Source organism: Lynx rufus, unplaced genomic scaffold (assembly GCF_022079265.1).
Source record: "Lynx rufus isolate CCGP_SWC_20201006 ecotype Redwood Valley unplaced genomic scaffold, mLynRuf1.p SCAF_13, whole genome shotgun sequence".
Classification (NCBI taxonomy): Eukaryota; Metazoa; Chordata; class Mammalia; order Carnivora; family Felidae; genus Lynx; species Lynx rufus.
Genome location: NW_025814827.1, coordinates 9,881,641 through 9,902,130, shown reverse-complemented (window position 1 = coordinate 9,902,130; position 20,490 = coordinate 9,881,641). Strand labels below are relative to the sequence as shown.

Below are 20,490 nucleotides of genomic sequence, written 5' to 3'. Positions count from 1 at the left end.
TTGGCTCAGGTCATGATCTCACAGTTCGTGAGTTTGAGCCCTGCATCGGGCTCTGTGCTATCCGTTAAGTAAGGAGCCTGCTTGGGATTCTCTCTCTCCTTTTCTCTCTCTCTCTCTCTCTCCTCTCAAAAACAAATAAGTAAACATTAAAAAAAAAAAAAAAAGATCCTACTTGGTCCAAGGATGCAACATTGGTCTTAGGAGACCTGTACTCTGATTTCCCGGCTGGATCCCACTATCACAGGGGGCTATACCTTCACACCAAGGGTGGTCACCTTGTTCTGCTGACCCTCAGATTTCTGGGGGTGTTTGCTCATGCAAAGACCTCCCAAAGGCTTCACCCAAAGAGGGGCCCACCCTCTTCGTCCCCATCTCTGCAGGCGCCTGAATGACTAATAAACCTGAGCTCTATGTCTCCTGCCTGTCACTTGCCTTAATCCAGTCAGGATAAAGCAAGATGGAATTAGAGGCAGCACCCTGCCCAGCCCAGCCTCAGATGGCCTCTCAGCTCTAAGTCTTGGTGTCTCCCTTTCTGGCTCGTGAGAATTTTCAGGGGAGGGCTCACCAGGTACCCCTTTCTGCACATGCGCACACAGACAGTAAGTAGCCTTGCATGTCGGGGGAACGTCTCCCCATTGCACAGACGAGAAACCGAGGCATGGCATGGTATTATGGTGATGGTGGCACCCAGCTGGGGTTGGAGCTGGAAAAGGAGACTTCTGTGTGTTTGGGTTTTCTGCTGTTATTTTTAACTCTGGTTTTAAGCGTCTGTTCTTGCAGCTACGGCCACAAGATAGGGCTGGGATGTTGTGCGACGCGTGATACAACTAAAGGGGCCTGGCCTGCGAGCTCCCCTACCGACGGAGGAGGAAGTGGTTAGGTGGCCAGGAATGCAACCTGCGCCTCCCAGATTAATTAATAATTGAGGGCTGGCCCCCAGCCAGGCGGAGGCCCCCAGCCACTGCAGAGATACAGTGAACAAAGAGTGGTTAACTGCAGTGGGGGAAGGAAAAGTTTGACTTTGCCTGTGGCTAAAAGGGAAATTCACAATGGCCATGATTTATGGGCCGAATTACTTGGGATCCTCCTTAGTGGGCCCAACTTGGGCATGTGCTCCAGGAATGCAGACGCTGGCGGCCTGCAGGGCCATTTGTGCCCCCTGGAAGGGGGGAGGTTGGGGGGGGGGTGCAGCGTGGCCGGCGCCAGCCCCGGTGGAGGAGGTACGAGTCACAACCCGTGGGAGATGGCAGGGAGGGGGACCGCCCCGACCGCCCGGTGGAGCTGGGTCTAGGCTAGAAGCCGAGTGCCCACTAGGACACACTCTTTGAGGAGGAATGCAAGGAACAGTGGGTGTGGAGTCTGGCTGCCCTGGGTTCAGATTCACACCAATTGGCTCTGTGACTCCGGGCAGGGGGCTTAAACTTCCCTGAGCCTCCATTTGCTCCTCTGTAAGACTACACCTGGGATTGTTCTCGGGGTTAAATGAGATGCTGCATGTTAGACAGTAGGTGCTTAGTAGCAGCTGGACCCCCCCTGGGGTGACTGGAGACGAGGCCTCAGGAACAACCCAGCGATGGCAAAGGGTGCAGGCAGCAACTGTAAGCAGGGTCGTTGCTTAGCAAAGCTCTGCCAGTGTGTGCTAGGCCCACGTGTGCCAGGCGTGAGTAGACTGCTGCTAGAGTAGACACAATTATTCAGGCTCCTTCCCCAAGAGCCCCCTTCGTGCCTGCCCATGATTCAGGAAAGGCACTCCTTTCTCCCACTATGACTCAGGTCCCTATGGCTGCAAACAGCCCTCTGTAGGGGGAGGCAATTCTAGAAGGCACTTGGGCACTGCCATCAGTTGGGTCCAGCCCAGATGTCTCCCTGGGCTTCTCGTCTTTTCTAGAAGAAATCAAGGGTTATGCACTGGATCCTGGAAAACAAACCATGTGCCCCTCTTAGCTGAAAACTTAGCCATGGGAGACCAGGTGGAATCACAGCTGACCGTTGTGACCATCACTCTCATGTTATTGATGCATTACCGACTGGAGTCCTGCCGCATGTGCCCGTGTGTATTCAGACACAGGCTGAGGAATTATGTTAAGAAATACAAAACTGTTACTGAGGTGATGTCTCACCTTCCCAAGGTGCCTGGTGGGAGGCAGTGACAGAAGACAGGGACAAGCCCTGATCCTGCGTCCTTGTTAACCCTTGAGGACCACAGGACAGTCACCCCACCTCTCTGAGCTTCAGAATCTGTAACCTAAAACGGGGTCACTTACGAATGAATGGGCTTGGAGAATTGGAAAACCCTCCATGGTTAAAAACAGCATCCCACCATCACCACTGATGGGGGGACAGAACCACCTTCTTGGCTTGGGCTGTAGGGGCTGCGGGAACCAAGCCTGGCCTCCTGCTGCTGCGGGAACCAGTGTTGGACTTAGGGTTGAAGCATGGGGCCAGGTCTTGCGGGACTGTGTCCACCTGCTAGCCTGACGGGATGCACAGACTGACTGGCTCCCTCCCCTGCACTTTCTGCCCCAGATCAAACAAGCCAGCCCTTTACAGGCAGCTTGGAGTTTGGGCAGGGACACACCGAGAAGCTTCAACTGCTTTAAGCTGCGCACAGTAGCCCAGCCACAAACAGGAGACCTGGTCACAAGGGTGAGCTTTTGCCAAGCCGGTGGGTCATTTTGCAACGTTTTTACAGGGAACATTTAAATCTCATGTTACTGCATTCTTTACAGCAAATATTAGTATTTAATTGTGGCTTAATGATCTCTCCAGTCAATATTAGTCTTTTGCCTATTACAAAGCACTCCTGTTTGTTCTAGAAATATACAAGAATGATTCGGGCAACCCTCACTTTAAGAAAACCCAGTAGTTGGATTCTGCATTCACTCAAGAGGCATGGATTATGCACTTTGTGTTACAAAAAGATATTTTAAAGAAAAGGATTTAATGGGAGGATTATTTTTGAGCCGAATGCCTCTGCCCCTGGTGCTTTAATTTTGGGGTGTTTATCCTAAACAAATGAGGCAGGTGTGTTTGACCTGCAAAGGCCAAACTGTCTTGTTGGTAAACATTAACAGGCTGGTGTTAGACGAGGCTTATTTTTGAGAGCTCTGCAAATAAGAAAACCAGCCTCCCACCCTGTTCTTTGGCTCTTCCGTTCAGAGCCATGCCCTCTGTTCCCTTCACCCTGGTAGACTCAGCAAGCCAGAGAAGCTAAATCCACCCCCGCTGCCAGACAGATGACTGTAGGCTGTAGGCGATTTTTTTTTTTTTTTAGCCGCTAAAACAGCTTGCACCTAGTGAGCTCATCTGGGATTCCATTGGCCAGGCTGCATCATGAGGATCAGCAGGTGGGAGCGACGCCCCTTCCTCCTTGCCTGGGGTCCTGGCTTCCGAGCATCGGTGTTATCACCTGTTAGATGGGAAGGATGCTGCTGCTCACCTTTTTCAAACCCAGGGAGAACCCGTAGATTTCCCAACTGCCCTCTCAGCTCTAGGATGTTAAATCCATTAGGCATCCCATTGTTGAGAGCGCCCTGTCAGGTTCACAGTGCCAAGTCCCAGGGGAGGAGGGGTCTCAGGGAAGCCTGCATGCAGGTGCACAGGGCGGAGACACATGCCCTCTTGACAGCATCAGATAGAATGTGGTCACGCCCCGGGACTGAGGAAGGCTTTCCGTAGGAGGTGACATCGGGGTCTTGACGGTTGAGCAGGAGGCTGACCAGCGGCAGGGATGGGAGGAGGACACTGTTGTTAGGCCCTTCACTAACTCCCTTCGAGCGAGATACTCTGCAAGGAGAAACCAGCACTCCAGCAGGGCCACCTTGTTGGTGTGTGACTTGTGCCTCACTCGGGACCCGCGCTCAGAAGGGGCCTCTGCTCACTTTAATGCTCTGCCTTCACCACTGGAACTCTGAATACTTTTTGAACAGGGAATCCTGCATTTTCGTTTGGTGTTGAGTCCCCAAGTCGTGTAGCTGGTCCTGGCACTCAGAGATGGAGACATCCGGATGGAGCTGCCTGGATTTGCAGTAGTTCACCTTGCCACGGCCTGTGGTGTCGGGAGCCTGCCAGATCAGGCGAGAGTAGGGTGCACAAAGTACACATGGAGTGGGGTGTTCGAGGGACAGGGAGCTAAGAGACCTCCATGGCAGGAGATGGTGAGTCCAGGGATTCAAGGGGGTGAGGCTGTGGGGGCCTCTCCTGATGATCCCTTGGGATGTTTCTGCACCAGGATGGGTTCCTGCCCCTGAGAGCGGAGACAGGCTGATTGAAGGCAGTTTTGAGGTACTTTGCTTTCATGGCTTTACACTGGGTCCAAGTAGAAGTCTGGGGCAGGAGGCTTGCCAGCAAAACTCCAGTTGTATTTGGGAAGTAAAAGAAAAGTAGAGGTGCCCCCAGTTGTCCCAGCTCTGGGAGGCTGCAGGGCAGGAATGTGCCTAGAGATGGGCTTCCCCAAAGCACACTGCCATCCGCCACGAGCCAGCATCCCTGCCCCTCTGCCGCATGCCCCGGCTGTCCCCATCCACACCTCCAACTGGCCGATTTTGTTCTCTGTCAAGGGAAGTCAGGGTTGGAGTGAGTCAGCGAATGTTGGCACCTTAAGATGAAAACCCAGGCTCAGCCGACCAAGAACCCCGAAGGCCAGTGAGGGGCCTGGTTTGGGTGTGAATTTGGGGATTTGGCCATCAGCAGTGGCCACCTGCAGGCAGGGAGGATTTGAGGGCTCCTTCCCTTCTCAAAACTGCCACCTCTTTCCTGGGGACCGAGGTACCCGGCTTTATTATCTTGCATAAATAGTGTTCTTTTAGAATCTTTCCAGGGGCAACATGAAAAGCAAGGCTTTCCCACCCTGGCAGGTCTCTGGGTAAGAAAACAAACAAACGTATTCTGAGTCTGACTTTGTGATAAGACAAAAGGGGACTTGGAATGGGAGCAAAGTTCAGAGGCTTTTGTTGCAGAAACTGGTTCCCTCTCGAAAATGTGGGCTGGTTTTATAAGCCGCTTATCGCTGTCTCTGCCCCGGCGGGACACTTGTCCACAGAATTCTCCCACCCGGACTCGGGCCCTCCCCTGCTCCCTTGGGGTCTTCATCTCTGGCTTAAGCGGTCGGGTTTCCTGTAGGAGGGCCAGGCTGGTCCAGGCGGGTACACCAGTGTTACTGGTGCAGAGCCCGGTCCCCCAGTCTGATGGCAGCCTTGGGGTGCCTCTCAGAGCCTAGAGCTGCCCGCAGAGTGTTTGTAAGAAGAGCACCGAGGCCCAGGGAGAAAAGCCACTGTTCCCTGAGTGCAGGGAGCCCGGAACAGTCTTGTTGGGGTGGCAGGGCCAGATGGATCTGCTGGCAGCGGGGCCCCGGGTGTCCTCCTCTGTCTCCCCTGAGGCCATAGGTCCTGGGGAGACTGGAGGGGACGCCGAGCAGGCGTGGGTATCGGGGCCCGGGTGGGAGCTCGCTTTCTGTCGGGGGGGGGGGCACTCGGAGTTCGCTTTGCAGGACTTGTTTGGAAACCGCACAAGATGAAAGGAGTGGAAACCTTACCCACCTCAGCCCAGGCCACCACTTTGTTCCACTGGAGATGTGGGGCCGAGCAGACCAGGGTCAGGTCGCCTTCTGCAGGACCCTGCAGGCCTCTCCCTAGAGAAGGCCAGTTACAGCCCATGGCCGCTGACTGTCCTTACACCCCCCATCCCTCCTCAACCCATCCAGGGCGGGCGCTCCGAGAACCACCCCAAAGAGCAGAGGGAGCAGACGAGGCAGCATGAAGGGCCAGCAGAGAGTGTTGTCAGGCCAGCCAGACAGGATTCCCACGCTGCAGTGCTGTGTGGCTCCTCCACCTTGGGGTCTGTTCACCCCCAGGAGGGGATGATTCTACCTCCTGGACTTGGGGGTTTCTAAAGACAGAATGGATGCAGGGCCCAGAGCGCCCGGCTCCTCCCCACACCTCCAGGGTCCCAGCCAGGGTTAGCAGCCCTTTCCCAAGATCACCCACCATTTCTTACTGCAGCATGTAAAAAATGCTCACAGAGGGGTGGGGGCACGCCTGGGTGGCTCAGTAGGTTAGGTGTCCGACTTCAGCCTAGGTCATGATCTCATCGTTCCGGAGTTCGAGCCCCGCGTCAGGCTCTGTGCTGAGAGCTCAGAGCCTGGAGCCTGCTTCAGATTTTGTGTCTCCCTCTCTCTCTGCCCCTCCTCCACTCACACTCTGTCTTTCTCTTTCAAAAATAAATAAACATTAAAAAGAGTTAAAAAAAAAAAGAAAGAAGAAATGCTCACTGGCTTTTGGAGGGGGGTGGTATGGGAGAAACTATCCTTGGAAACCAAGAAAGTGTATGAGTTTGCGGGACTTCATGGGGGGCCATCAGTAGCTGTGATAAGGCACGCTCTCTGAAAACGCCACTGCCCTCCTGGTAATGGTAAGGTGGGCAGCAGGTGGTGGGGAGGTGGCCCCCACATTGCCACATCCAAGGACCCCTTTTACCGTCCAGTCTTTATAAAGCCTTCCTGCGCCAGCTTGGAGTGGACCTGGCTGGGCTGTTGTAGCACAGGGCCTGTGCCATCACCCTGCAGACCTCCTCCCTGTCTCTAAGCCTAGATAGTCGTGAAGCTCAAGTCCCAGCTCTGTCACTTCCTAGCTCAGGGCGGTGGACACGTTAACCTGACCTTTGGACCTCGGTTCCTTCATCTTAAAATGGGAATGACTGAGGATCGACAGTATGTGGAAATAGTGCATTTAAAGTGCTTCATATTCTGCCTGACTTTTGGTCATTAAATGTTGGCTGGTATATTATTGATTATTACTATTATTGGCTGGCTTATTTTATTACCGCTATTACTACTACAACTACCGCTGTTTCCCCTTGATTCTTAACTCCCTTGGCATATCTTATCTTTGTAGATATTATTACCTAATGTGAACACCTTTATGAATTATATAGCCGACTCAATCCATTACACAATTTCTATAAATGATATAGAGGGGATAAGACTGTACGGTGGTAATATTAGTAGAAATAATAATAGCTATTATTTATGGAGTGTTTATTTTGATTTTCTTTTTTTTCTTTATTTTATTTTTTTAATGTTTATTTTGAGAGAGAGAGAAACAGAGGGGCGAGTGGGGGAGGGGCAGAGAGCGAGGGAGACACAGAATCTGAAGCAGGCTCCAGGCTCCCAGCTGACAGCACAGGGCCCGACGTGGGGTTGGAACTCACGGACCGTGAGATCGTGACCTGGGCTGCAGTCAGACGCTTAACCGACTGAGCCACCCAGGCTCCCCTGGAGTGCTTATTTTGAACCAGGCATTATTTGATGCTCTTGAAACGAATCCCAACAGCCCGATGAAGTAAGCAATGATCGCATCCCCATTTTACAGCTTAGGAAGCTGAGGTCCAGGGAAGTAAAGTCACTTGCCCAGGATTTCACAGCTGGTGAGTGGCAAAAGCTGATAGTCACATGCAGGAAGCTGTGCTCCTGAGCCTGTATTCTTTCTTTCTTTATTTATTTTAATTTTTTTTTTTCAACGTTTATTTATTTTTTGGGACAGAGGGAGACAGAGCATGAACGGGGGAGGGGCAGAGAGAGAGGGAGACACAGAATCCGAAACAGGCTCCAGGCTCTGAGCCATCAGCCCAGAGCCTGACGCGGGGCTCGAACTCACGGACCGCGAGATCGTGACCTGGCTGAAGTCGGACGCTTAACCGACTGCGCCACCCAGGCGCCCCTGAGCCTGTATTCTTAACGCAGCCCCATGCAGGAGACCTGATGGGACCTTGCTGTATGGCTAATTTCCACGGTGACCTTGGGCAGTCACTTTACTTGTTTGGGACTCAGTTTTTCCACCTGCAAAATCATGAATTTTGGACTGTGTGTTTCGTGGCCTCCCTCTTTCCCTGCTGTCATTCCCCCCTGGCTCTCCCATCTCATCCCTGTCTTGGGGGTAAAAATCCACAACCCAGCAGAGCAGCTGGCTGGCCTGTCTGAAGGTGGCGGTAAGCGCGGTCCTCAGCCCCAGAGACCAGCAGCTGAAAGGCCCCTGAGGTGGACCCTGTGCAGGCGGCAGCGGTGGCCAGACCGCCCGTGATGTAATGACCGATTAGGAACTTCCTCTTGGAAGCCTGGCTTCCTCTAGGAGCCAAAGGTGCTGGAGCTGAGGTGGGGGGTGGGGAGGGGCGAGTGGGAGCGAATAAGAGGAAACTCCTGTCAGCTGGGCCCTGCTTTTGGAAAGAGTTCAGCAGAGAGGCTCGTTCTAAGCTGTTGACCATTAACATGGCCCCGTGCACATTCCTTCTCTGCTTTTACTGCCAGAGCCCAGTGGATAAAGGACGGGTCTGCCCCCTCCCTTAACAAAGGAAAAAAAAAAAAAAAAAAAAAGAGCCTCTAATTAATGCCGCATCTCTGGATTCGCTGCAAAACCTGAAGCCATTTCTGCAGCTTAAAATGACAAAGGAAGGTTAAGTGGAAACTCCTTTTCCCCCCTTAAGTTTGATAACAAAAACTACTTATCTAATGGGCAAACAAGGCTTTTAAAGGGGTGTTAGGTTAACCAGATGCAGGGCCACGTAATTACTCCCAGGCCTGGGAGCCATGGATGAAAAAGCTGCCGGTTGGACGGGAACTTGAAGCCACAGGCATGACATGGGACAGAAGAAAGGAGCTTTCCAGGAGGGCAGGAGGCCCCAAAGTGGCCCGTGACAAGGGGATTGGAAAAACCAGCCTCTGGGCTCTTCTCCGGCTCTGCCACCAACTTACTGGGTGACCCTGGGCGAGTCACTTCACCTCTCTGGGACTCTGAGTCTCCCTTCCCGGCTCTCAGTGGGGTCTGGGTCTGTCTGCCCTTGCTTTGCGCTCATTTGAGGTGTGGCTGGGTCTGTCCTTTCCGTCCAGCCCCGGGAGACGCAGCGAGGCTGCTGTGGCCCCACGCGGGTGTGAAGCAGTAGCAGTGGCTTTGAACATGGAGGAGAATGGGCGGCGCAGCCAGGCCTCTGGAGACCACGAGGACTCGGGGCCCAGCCTGCACATGCTCTGAGCCTTCCCCGTCTAGCTCTCTTCGAGTCTAAGGGACCAGAGGCTTGAATCGGGGCACATCTCTGGTTCCCTTCACAGGATGGCTAGGTCCAAGGCAGTTTGGCCAAAGGGAAGGGGGGGGATCACGAGGAAAACAAGCTGCACTGCGTGTGCTCAGGCTCTTGGACCGCGTAGCCCACGGGGGAGCACACAGGAACGCTCCTGCCCTGTGTTTTGACAGAATACTGCTGATTCGAAGAAGCTAAAGGCTTTTCTTGGGATTGCAGCTCTCCCTGCCTCCCCCAGGCTGCAGTCGGCGCTCCTGGTGCCCCAGCACCCCCACAAAATTACACGTTGGGCTCGCAGCACACTCACGGGGCAGAGAGGCCAAGGAGAAGGAATGCCAACCATTGGAGGGACTGGCTCCTGCGCAGGGGAGAGGGCCTGTGGCTGGCCGGCTCCTCCTGCCCACCACAGGCGGCCACCACCCTCTGGTGGCAGGAATGTAGGCACCGCTGAGGCCGGGCCGCCCCTGCCCGGTCTGGAAACACAGGGGCTGTCCCCTGGGCCACCACAGAGCCCTGCTGAGGCCGCTCCAGGACAGCCACAGAGAGCTGGCTGAGCAGCGCATTGCCACTCCCTGCCTTTTCTTTCAAGGCGTCATACCTACCACGAAATGCACAACTCTTCAGTGTACAGGCGATGACTTTCGACAGTGAGTACAGCCGAGTTCCCGTTGGACCGATCGAGATATGAAACATTTCCGTCATCCCAGAATGTTCCCCCATGCCCCTTCCCTGTCCTGGAGGTAAATCCCTGTTCTGATTTCTATCACCGGAGGTTAGTTGTCTACTCAAGAATGTTATATAAATAGAAACAAACAGCAGATCTTCTGTGTCTGGCTTCTCTCACTTAGCACAATACGCTTGAGATCCATCCACGGTGTTGTATGTTTACATAGACAGTAGTTTGTTCCTTTTGATTGGTGAGTCGTGTTCCATTGTATGGGTGTACCTTATTATTGTGTATCCCTTATCCTAGTCTGTTTGGGCTGCTGTAACAGAAATCCTACAGCCTGAGTGGCTTGAACCACACATGTGTATTTTTTACGGGTCCTGAGGCCGGGGAGTCCAAGATCAAGGCACTGGTAGTTTTGGAGTCTACTGAGGGCCCAAGTCCTGGTTCACAGATGGACGTATTCTCGCTGTGTCCTCAGAAGGGCTAAGGGGGTGAGGGAGCTCTCCTGGGTCTCTCTTGTAAGGGCACTAATCCCATTTATTCATGAGGGCTCTACCCTCATGACCTAATCACCCCCCAAAGGCCCTGCCTTCAAACACCATCACACTGGGGGTTAGGATTTCAATACATGAATTTGGGGGTTCACAAATATTCAGCCCATGACATCCATTCTCCTGTTGATGGACAACTGAGCTATTTGCCAAGTTTGGATGACTGCAAGTAGAACTGCTGTGAACATTCACTAAATTGCAGCAATTTTCATCGAGCTCATCGTTCAGATGGGAGGCCTGAGGCCAGGAGAAGGAAGATGAGCTGCCTGATACAGGCCTGAAGCCTGGACCCTGACACGCTCCCCCCACAGCCTGGGGCCACTCTGCCAGGTCTGCCCCAGACATAGCGCCAGACCCAGACCGTGTCCCTCCTCTCCTCCTCCCCTGAGAGCCCTCCCAGCTGGGACCCAGAGTCTGGCTGGGAACTAGGCCAGGCCCCGAGCAGGGGGTAGCGAGCAGGAGTTTCGGTCAGAGCGCGGTCATCTTTGATGTTGTTCACTCGGGTCTGACTCCCTGGTATTTATTTGCAATTAAGGAGCTGGTTCCTAATTAGGTTGATGGCGGGACCACAGCCTTGGAGCCACGAGGAGAAAAAGATCTTCTGCAAAAGACTGTCCCCTTGCGCCCTGAGTGGCAGCCCTACGGAGGATGAGAAGCGTGGCGATGGGGTGGGGCCCCATCACTGTGGGAAGGGCAGAGGTTTGGGGGGCCTGGCGTCTTGCTGGCAGAGAACACGTCAGCTCGTGTCGGTCCCGCTGCATGAGACCCGAATCCGTGTGTGTGTGTGTGTGTGTGTGTGTGTGTGTGTGTGTGTGTGTACAGAGCCGTACCGGCACTCGCCTTTGTTCTAGACATTCAGTCATTCCTTGCTCCATTTGTCATTCCTCTGCATATGAGGCACCTCTCTTTACCCTTGGGTTCTAGGCTGGGAGCTAAACCTTCACACCATTACAGTGCTCTACACTCTGTGAGGGGCATTGCCATCTGCTCTCCTATCGTAACCTCCCATGGTGGTGACCCGGGGTCATGACCCCTGGCACCCCTAAGGAGCCCTGGCCTTTGAAGGGTTAGCACCAGTGCTGGGGCCAATAAACAGACAGCTACTTCTTTCTGCACCCACCCAATTGATCTGCTGCTGGAGTTTCCAGAAAAGTCCAAAGATGGACTTATGGGTTACGAAGAAGCCCATTTTACAAGTGGGGAGACTGAGGCTTGGGGACACAGCACCTTATCCATGGCCACAGTCAGTGGTAAGAGCCTTGGGTCTGTCTCACTTTGAAACCCTTTGGCTCATGGAACAAGCATTAGATTAGAATTCTGGAGTCTCAGGTTTGGGTCCCAGTTCTGCTACCTGCTGCTGTGTGTGTGTGTGTGTGTGTGTGTGTGTGTGTGTGTGTGTGTGTGGATGAGTCACCCTGTACCCCCCGGGGTGCCATCTTTGGGGCACAAGGACATTCAGTTCAATTAGTGGTTCCCAGAAGCCAGTCTTAGGACTACATTTTCATTGGTCCATGATGAAAGAAATAAGAAAATTTCTTATACTCTAATCATATTAACTTTTACATTTCTGATTTAGGTCCTATCTATTTTATCAGTATCAAATTATACTTTCTCTTGTGCTAGTGATAGTAGATGGTCTTGGGGTAAGTTTATTTATTTATTTTGAGAGAGACATAGATAGCACGAGTAGGGGAGGGGCAAAAAAGAGAGGGAGAGAGAGAATCCCAAGTGGGCACCGCAGTGTCAGCACAGAGCCTGATGTGGGGCTCGAACTCACAAAATCGTGAGGTCATGACCTGAGCCGAAACCAAGAGTCGGACACTTAGCTGACTGAGCCACCCAGCCACCCTAGTCTTGGGGTTTTTAATAAGTCTGCACATGACAAAATAAAACAGTAGGAACCCCGTACATTCACAATCCCTCTGTTAAGCAGTGTATCAACTTGTGAAAGTCTAGACCAGCCAGGGGCCCTGACCAACAGCACAGACACCTGCTCAGGCATAGGGAGTGGCTGCATTGAAGACTGTGGGTACATGGGAGGGAGAGATCAGAGAGGGCTTCTTGGAGGCAGCAGTCCATCTCCTGGAACTTGGAAAACTTGGCCAGGAGGCCAGGTGTGATAAGTGTTACCCAGCCTGCCCAACAAGAGAGACTGCCGGAGGTGAGGCCCGACCCAGGCACTGTCCCTGAGCCAGACGGTTGGGGCAGGCCAGGGCCTAGGGCAGCTCTGTGGGGTTCATCCCCCAAGCACAGGATCCTATCCTCCTGAGGAGTGCTGGAGCAAGGCTGGGTATTGATGAGGTGGGGGTAACTATGAGGGGCATTTGGCTTGGCTGGGGTGGGAGGAGCTGAGAAAGGGGGCAGGGAATGCTCCCCCCACCCAGTTCCATTACTCTCAATCTCCCCCCATCAACATACACACACACACACACACACACACACACAGACATGTACACACGTACACACACACACACACACACACACACATTCTGACTGCTCCCTTGCCTGTTACAATGGAGTGGCTACACCCTGGGGCAGAGCCGCCACTTTATGACTGGGTGGCCTCTGAGCCTTATCTGTAAAGGTGGGGGGGAAAGCAGTAACCCTCACTCAGTGAGGTGTTTCATTTGTGGGCCGGGGAGTGACTCACCAGCTAAACACCTCCAAGACTCAGACCATGAGAGCAGCCTGGTTACAAACAGGGAAACTAAGCCTTAGAAAAGGGAAGGGACTTGTTTAGTGCATGGGTTTCAGTGGGGAGTCTGCTCGGAGCATGGCCTGGCACGGATGCTGGCTCTGGCACTCACTCGTGTGTATTCTTGACCAGTTAACGGCACCTCTCTGGGCCTCAGTTTCCTCGCCTGTGAAATGGGGTGGGACCAGGAGTGAACCGAGGCTGTTGTGAAGAGGGCGCCTAGCTCATGAAAGGCCTTTGGTGATGTGTGTTGCTCATCCTGTCACCCAATACTCCCCAGGCACAGAGCCTTTGCTCCCCCACCTCTGTGTCCAGTGCACCCCAGGCGCTGTCGTTGGTCGTGAGAAGCCCAGTGCTGGGGTTTCGTGGCCAGGCTGGGACAGCACTGCTTTCCTGGCTCTTGGGAACTCCCCAGACCTGTGCCAGATGGATGGGCGGAGAGATGGTCCGTGGCTTGGAGTGTTCCTGACTGTCCACCTGCTGGGACTGGCCTAGTGCCTGCCCTGTGGCACCACAGGCTAGAGCTGTTTCTCTACCTGCTGGCCAAGGGGTAAATCACTTGAGGGCAAGGATCAGGGTCTCTTCTCCCCCCACCCCACCTCCCATCAGCCTGCAAAAACCAGGAAGGGCCTGGATGGAGACTATGAGGCAAATCAATACATTCTCAGGGAGTGGCCTGGGGACCCATGTCTGGGACCTTAACACCAGGCAGGGGGTAAGGGGCACGTCCTTTGGGGCTCTGCCCAGCTCACGGCCTCAGCAGAGTTGGCAGCCTGCAGGAGGCCTCTCTCGGGTAGACAGCTTCCTGCTAGGTGGCTAGGCGGGCCTCCCAGCGCATAAGAGGTTGTGAGGGGCCCTGTCACCCTGCTGCTCTGGGGCTTCTAGGCGGGGCTGAGCCGAAGGCAGACAGAGCTGACCTCACCCCGGCTCCTGAATGAAGTTGTTAGCAATGTTTTCTTCCTCAGCTTTGGTTGGACTTTGATCAGTTTCTCATGGAGGAGCCATGCCATAAAGCACCTTGCTGCATTCCCGTCACATTCTCAGGAGAACTTTCTCCCCTCTGTGCATAAGCCCCATCCAAGGGGTATGTGGGAACATGTCACATCACGGGGCAGTCATGGATGCCCACCTGCTACTCAGAGCTCTGAGCTCAAAGGAAAGACCCGATGTCAAAAGACTTCGGAATCTGAGAAGCTGGCCACACATGGCAGCAAAGACGGTGCTGCCCTTCAAGACGGGCCCTGGCCTCTGGGTGGTCTTAGGTCTGGTATCAGGAAATTGCTCATCCAGACATGCAGAAATGCTTCAAGCTGCAGGGGAAAGGGATCCCAGTCACCCAGGCCACCCCTTTGCTGTCCATGGGGAAACTGAGGCCCAGAGAGGAGCAGCACACATCTTCAAGAGCTGGCGAACTCTGGAGCCCTTGTGGGGCAATTTTCTTTAATACTTAGAGACCTCAGCTTCTCTTTCTCACAGAAGGGGCTGCAGTTCTGGTGAAAATCTGCACTTCCTGCCAAGAGAGCCACCTCGAGGGGTGGGGGATAGGAGTGACTGGGAGACTAGGCATCATGCTCAAGACCAAGGCTGGGAACATTCTGGGGGTTGGAAGGGATTCTGGGGGCCCACTCCCCTACCCCATCGTGGCTTGCTATGCCTGAGTCCCCTTCAAGCGGGGAAATGTCCCCTGATGACTTAACCCCACTCTTTTCAGGTTGAGGCTTAGACTGGCCGGGTTCAGATCCTGGCTGGGCCACTCACTAGCTCTGTGGCCTTTGGGCAGGCAGCTGGTGTCTTGGATCCTCATCCATAAAATGAGGAGAAGGTGGTTTCCTCACAGAGTGATTAGGACCCAGTGAGGTCAGACAGGGTCAGAAATGCAGCACCTGGAACATTGTAGGTGCTCCCGTGTTCAGCCCTTCCTTTGGGTGTGGGAGGACTGTCCGTCTCCTGCTAGCTGGAGCTTGGAAAAGTCTACAGGGCAGGGGCCGAGTGTGGTTCATGTTTGTGTAGCCTTAGCACCGAGCACACAGTAGGCGCCTTGCCTTCTGCGTAGGCTCGTAACCTTTGTTTTCCCCCTTTGCGCCTGTAGGGGGCCTTTCTGCTGTGAGTTACGTTTCTTGAAGACAAGCTGGCAGGCAGTCGGTGCCCGCATGTCTGTTGAATGCTGCAACCCCCCTCCCCCGACCCCCACGGTCCAGGCAGCAGTGCTGCGTCCCCCTCCCCCCTCCTTAACGCTCCCCCTGCCCTGTGCTTGCCCCGCAGACGCCAGCATGTCTCCGGATGCCACCAAGCCCAGCCACTGGTGTAGCGTGGCCTACTGGGAGCACCGGACGCGTGTGGGCCGCCTCTACGCGGTGTACGACCAGGCCGTGAGCATCTTCTACGACCTACCTCAGGGCAGCGGCTTCTGCCTGGGCCAGCTCAACCTGGAGCAGCGCAGCGAGTCGGTGCGGCGCACGCGCAGCAAGATCGGCTTCGGCATCCTGCTCAGCAAGGAGCCCGACGGCGTGTGGGCCTACAACCGCGGCGAGCACCCCATCTTCGTCAACTCCCCCACGCTCGACGCGCCCGGCGGCCGCGCCCTCGTGGTGCGCAAGGTGCCGCCCGGCTACTCCATCAAGGTGTTCGACTTCGAGCGCTCGGGCCTGCTCCAGCAGGGGCCCGAGCCCGACGCCGCCGACGGCCCCTACGACCCCAACAGCGTCCGCATCAGCTTCGCCAAGGGCTGGGGGCCCTGCTACTCGCGGCAGTTCATCACCTCCTGCCCCTGCTGGCTGGAGGTCCTCCTCAACAACCACAGATAGCGGCGGCCGCCTGCCCCGCCGCCCAGAGACACAACCCGCCCCCGTACAGCCGACCACGGACGAGACCCCCCCCCCAATATCATCTACCTAGATTTAATATAAAGTTTTATATATTATATGGAAATATATATTATACTTGTAATTATGGAGTCATTTTTACAATGTAATTATTTATGTATGGTGCAATGTGTGTATATGGACAAAACAAGAAAGACGCACTTTGGCTTATAATTCTTTCAATACAAATATATTTTCTTTCTTTCCTCCTTCTTCCTCTTCTTTATTATTTTATTTTATTTTATTTTTTAAGAAAATGATACAGCAGAGCTAGGTGGAGAAGCCTGGGTTTGGCGTATGGTTTTTGAAATATTAATGCCCAGACAAAAAGCTAATACCAGTCACTCGTTGATAATAAAGTATTCACATTATAGTTTTTTTTTTTTTTTTTTTATGTCTTCTTTCTAACAGCGAGGGACATGCAGGGCTTCGGTGGGTTTCTGGCCCATCCAGCGCACTGAAACTTGATTTCAGTCTTTTACCAGATAAAGAGTAGAGGGGCTAAATTGACAAGGGAGGAGGGGCATATGTTTACTGTTAAGGCCAGAGAAGGTTCTGGTGTTCCCTCCTGCCCGTGGCTTCGGTGTGCCCACAGGATGGGGGGAATGGAGGGTACATGGCCGTCCATCCTGGATAAACTCTCCCAGTCTGATGGAGGAGGCTCAGGTCCATGCCTCCCATCTCTGAACTGTGCACAAGCTAGAAGACACTGATTCTCAGCACTGTGGGGAAGTGGCCTCAGGAAGAAAGACAGACAGTGGGCCTCAGGCCCACCTACCACCTTGGGAAACCCACCTGAGCCCCAGGGTGAAGCTCCTTTTTGGACCTCCCACCCCTCACCAAAGAGCTCAGAGCTAGGCCATCTGGGGTTGTATTTATGATTTATGCAAAGGCAGGTTGTTTCTCTCTGCTCTATAAAAGGGAAAAGTTGAGGTTCGGGAAGGGCAAATGACTAGCTCATGACAGATCAGGGTTAAAAGTCACATTTAATTGTAGGACCAGAGCCATATTAAATCCGTTTTCTCTCTTGAGAAAACTCAAGAAAAGAAGGCTTCCTTGGCCAGATAACTAAGGGGAATGTTACATTGTATATCTTCTTTCTTGGAGATTTACATTAGCATATTAAATGCTCTGAGAAGTGTGTATTATCCATTGCTGCGTAATAAATTATCCTAAAACGTAGCAGCTTGAAACTAACGTTTCTTATCTCTCGCAGTTTCTGTGTTTCAAGAATGCAGGAGCGACTCAGCTGGGTGGTTCTGGTTCAGGGTCTCGTGAGGTTGTAGTCAAGCTGTCGGCCAGGGCTGCAGTCATCTGACGCTTGTCTGGAGCGGGCCGACCCACTTCCAAGCTCACTCACGTGGCTGTTGGCTGCAGGCCTCGGTTCCTCACCACACAGGCCTCTCCACCGGGCTACTCGTGACGTGGCTTCCCCCATAGCAAAGGATCCAGATGAGGGAGAGAACATGCGCGAAGCTCTCATCCTTGCTCACCTTATCTCAGAAGTGATCTGCAATCACTTCGCCACGTTGTACGGATCACACGAACCATTCTTGCTAACGACGTGGGAGGGACGGCATGAGAATCTGGATGTCAGGAGGTGGGGATCATGGCCACCATATCCTCTAAGAAATAGACCATTGTGCTTTGTTTCCCAAAGTTATTTACCAATGGACTCTCCCCACCCCTGCTAATCCTGTCCCTGTAGCAGGGCATACTGGCACCATTGTCAGGTGCTGGACACACCAGGGCACCCCACCCTGAAGCCCTGCCCTGAAGATGCCCATCGGGATGCTGGTCTTACTGGGTATTGGTGTGGGGTCAGTGTGGGGGTCACTTTGGGCTCAGGCAGTTAGAGGAGTGCCAGATGGAATAAGGAGCCACTTTTGTGGGCATGTTATGGCTCTGGTCCTCACAGGCAAGCCACAGGTTGGGGGTGGCGGAGGGGACAGGAGCAGAGGGGAGACACCGTGGGAGTGGCAGAAACCAAGAGGCATCCGTTGCATGGAACCCCTAGAAGTCAGCAGAAGGGTAACCTTCAGACCCTCGTGCTCTGCAGCCAGGGTGCCTGAGTTCAAATTCTGTGTCTGCCATTGCAGGACACACCAGAGACTTCTCAATGTGCCCTGGTATTATTACCATAAGGTGGTATGAGATGGGGATAAAAATTGTTCCTACCTGAGAAGTAGGTTTGGGAGAAATCAGGACATCACACAGTTCCTGGCCCATCATCAGTGCGTATCAGCTATTGGTAACACAGGGCCGGGACTGGAAAGGGACGCTGGGGCCCTCAGATGTCAGGACGAGGAGCTGGGGTGACTTTTGGGGGGCGGGGGAGGGAGCTGGTTTCTGTGTGGGCCGGGGAGGTGATCAGTGCAGGCCTTCAGGAAGCTCGCTGTAGGGACTTCCCAGTGGGAGGAATGCGCAGGCTGCAGGCAGGAATGAGTGGGCCGAGCCCTGGCTCCCCAGCTCCTCGTGTTCACCAAAGCCAGTCTCTCAAGAGGGGCTCTTTGCTCTCAGAGGAAGCAGCCAGTCACCCCGCAGTGCCTGGGGGTGGAAGTTATGATCACAGTCCCCCTTCATCAGGGAGCAGGAGGCACAGGGGATCGACACTCCTTTTTCATAGATGAGGAAACTGAGGCCCAGAGCAGGGAAGTGTTTACCTCAATCCTATATAAGCATGGATGTTTGGATATGACCTGGGTCGCCTACTTCCCCCCACAGGGTGTATTCTGTGCGGACCGGCAAGGGACATCCTTTTGCCATCTTCCAGATTCTCGGAGTCCCCGCGGAGGCAGATGACATTAATTCTGGAGTTAAGCCTCATAGGCTGTGCTTTCTCCTGGTCCCCCTCCAGCCCAGGTCCTTTCATTCCCTGTTGCCACTCGGGCCTGCGCCCACGTCCCCCTGCCGCCCTGTACCGTCCAGGCGTTGGTCCTCCTCTCGAGCATTTTCAAGCAGTCACTGTTTGCCAGCCCTTGCTACACGCAAAGAATTGTTTACACACCTCGAGTCCAGGAGAACCCCTGCAGCGATGGTCTCAATTGTTGCCCCTTTTCAGATGGAGAAACCAGGCTTACACCCGTGTGCCCCTTTGTCCGAGGTCCCTGGGGGAAGGAACAAGCCCTCTGTGTTGGATGCCAGCTGGGGGCTCCCCCTGGGTGCCGGTTGTGATTGGCTTTGTGGAGGTGGGCCTGTCCCTCGGGGATAGTCTGCCAGCATGAGGGGCTGAGTCCTGGGGCCCCGGGCGTCAACCCTACAGCTGTCTTGCTCCCAGGCTTGCCCCCCTCCTGAGGTTCTTGGGTGGCTTCGAGTGTCAGGGAGAGGCCCTGTAGCGGCCGTTCTTCATGGGGGTCTGAGACTCCCGTGCCAGCCCCTCGGTTCACAGGTGGGGAAACCGAGTCCCAGACAGAAGAGACTGAGTGGCCGAGGTCACGAAGTGGCAGCAGGACCTGCCACCCTCCCCCCTCTCCCAGTCACGGTACTCGGGACTCGCAATAACTCTGCGGTTTCCCCCAGACCACCCAGGGATCCAGTGACTCAGGCTCCAAAGGAGACACTTTCTAAACAAGGCCGGGTCTCTGGAGAGTGTGGTGGGAGCCTGGTCCCTGCAGGCCCTGGGAAACGAGGTGGGTGGGGCTCACTGCCTCCCAACCCAAGCTCAGGCCTGGAAGGGGGTGGGGGGGCGGGAATTTCCTGCAATGACTAGGCTTTTGGAGGAGGGTGGGTCCTTCCACTGCCCCCTCCCCCCATCTCCAGTCCCACCCCTGCCTTAGCCTCTAGGAGTGTCTGGGGGTGTGGCGGTGTGGGGGTGGAGGGGTTGATCTAGTAGTGAGAGAAGCAGAACTGGGAGGGGGGGGGTGGGGGGGTTTGGGGGGTTGGGGGGGCGGGCCTGGAGATCTTGTTTCACGCTTCAGGTGACAAAACCCAAGGCCCAGAGAAGGGTGTGAGTAGTCTGAGGTCACACAGCAAATTCAAGGCAGAGCTGACCCTACACCTCCAGTTTCAGGACTCCTGGTCTAACTGCTCCCTCTGAGTTCAGGCAGATTCCGTCAATGCTCTGGAGAGCATTGACACACCTCTGCTCCCCTCCGAGAACTCATGCCCTCTTACCCCTGTCCCGGGAGCTCCCGTTCCCTGCCCCCCACCCCCGTAGTTCAGGAGGCTTAGTGGCTGTAGCTGTCTTGCTATAATCCTGACTCTGCCGCTTACCAGTTATGTGCGTTGAGGCAAGTTACTTAACCTCCCAGTGCCTCAGTTTCCCCATCTGAATACTAATGAGTATTCACCTCCTAGAGTTGTTGGGAGGATATAGGAATGAGTGCATGTTGGGCACTCAGAACTGACGGGTATTAAGCTCTTGGCAGGTGTACTCACAAACTATACTCACTAGTATAATTTGCGGGCTGAAAGGTAGCTCAGGTTGGTAAGAAAAGCTTTGGTTGGGGACTGAGCAAGTGTTAAGAACTCAAATCCAGAGTCCTTAACTTGCTGTTGGCGTTGAGCAACCAGTCACCTGACCTGTGTGAACCTCTGTTTCTTCAGTGAGAAAGGAAATCCATGATCCGCTGGGACATTTGTAGTCGGGGCCACCAGGGTGTCCCCTGGCCAGCTGCTGTGGCCTCTTAACTGGGCCTCCAACCTACT

At 54.2% G+C, this 20,490-nt stretch overlaps 1 protein-coding gene across 1 annotated transcript in view; it reads left to right on the top strand.

The window, feature by feature from the left end:
• Nucleotides 1–16,016, top strand: part of SMAD6 (SMAD family member 6) — a 75,100-nt gene extending 59,084 nt beyond the window's left edge. Inside the window, exon 4 of the mRNA XM_047074438.1 lies at nucleotides 15,245–16,016. Coding sequence (XP_046930394.1) covers nucleotides 15,245–15,786 — 542 coding nt within the window. The 3' untranslated portion in view covers nucleotides 15,787–16,016. The remainder of the gene's footprint in view (nucleotides 1–15,244) is intronic.
• Nucleotides 16,017–20,490: the final 4,474 nt, after the last annotated feature.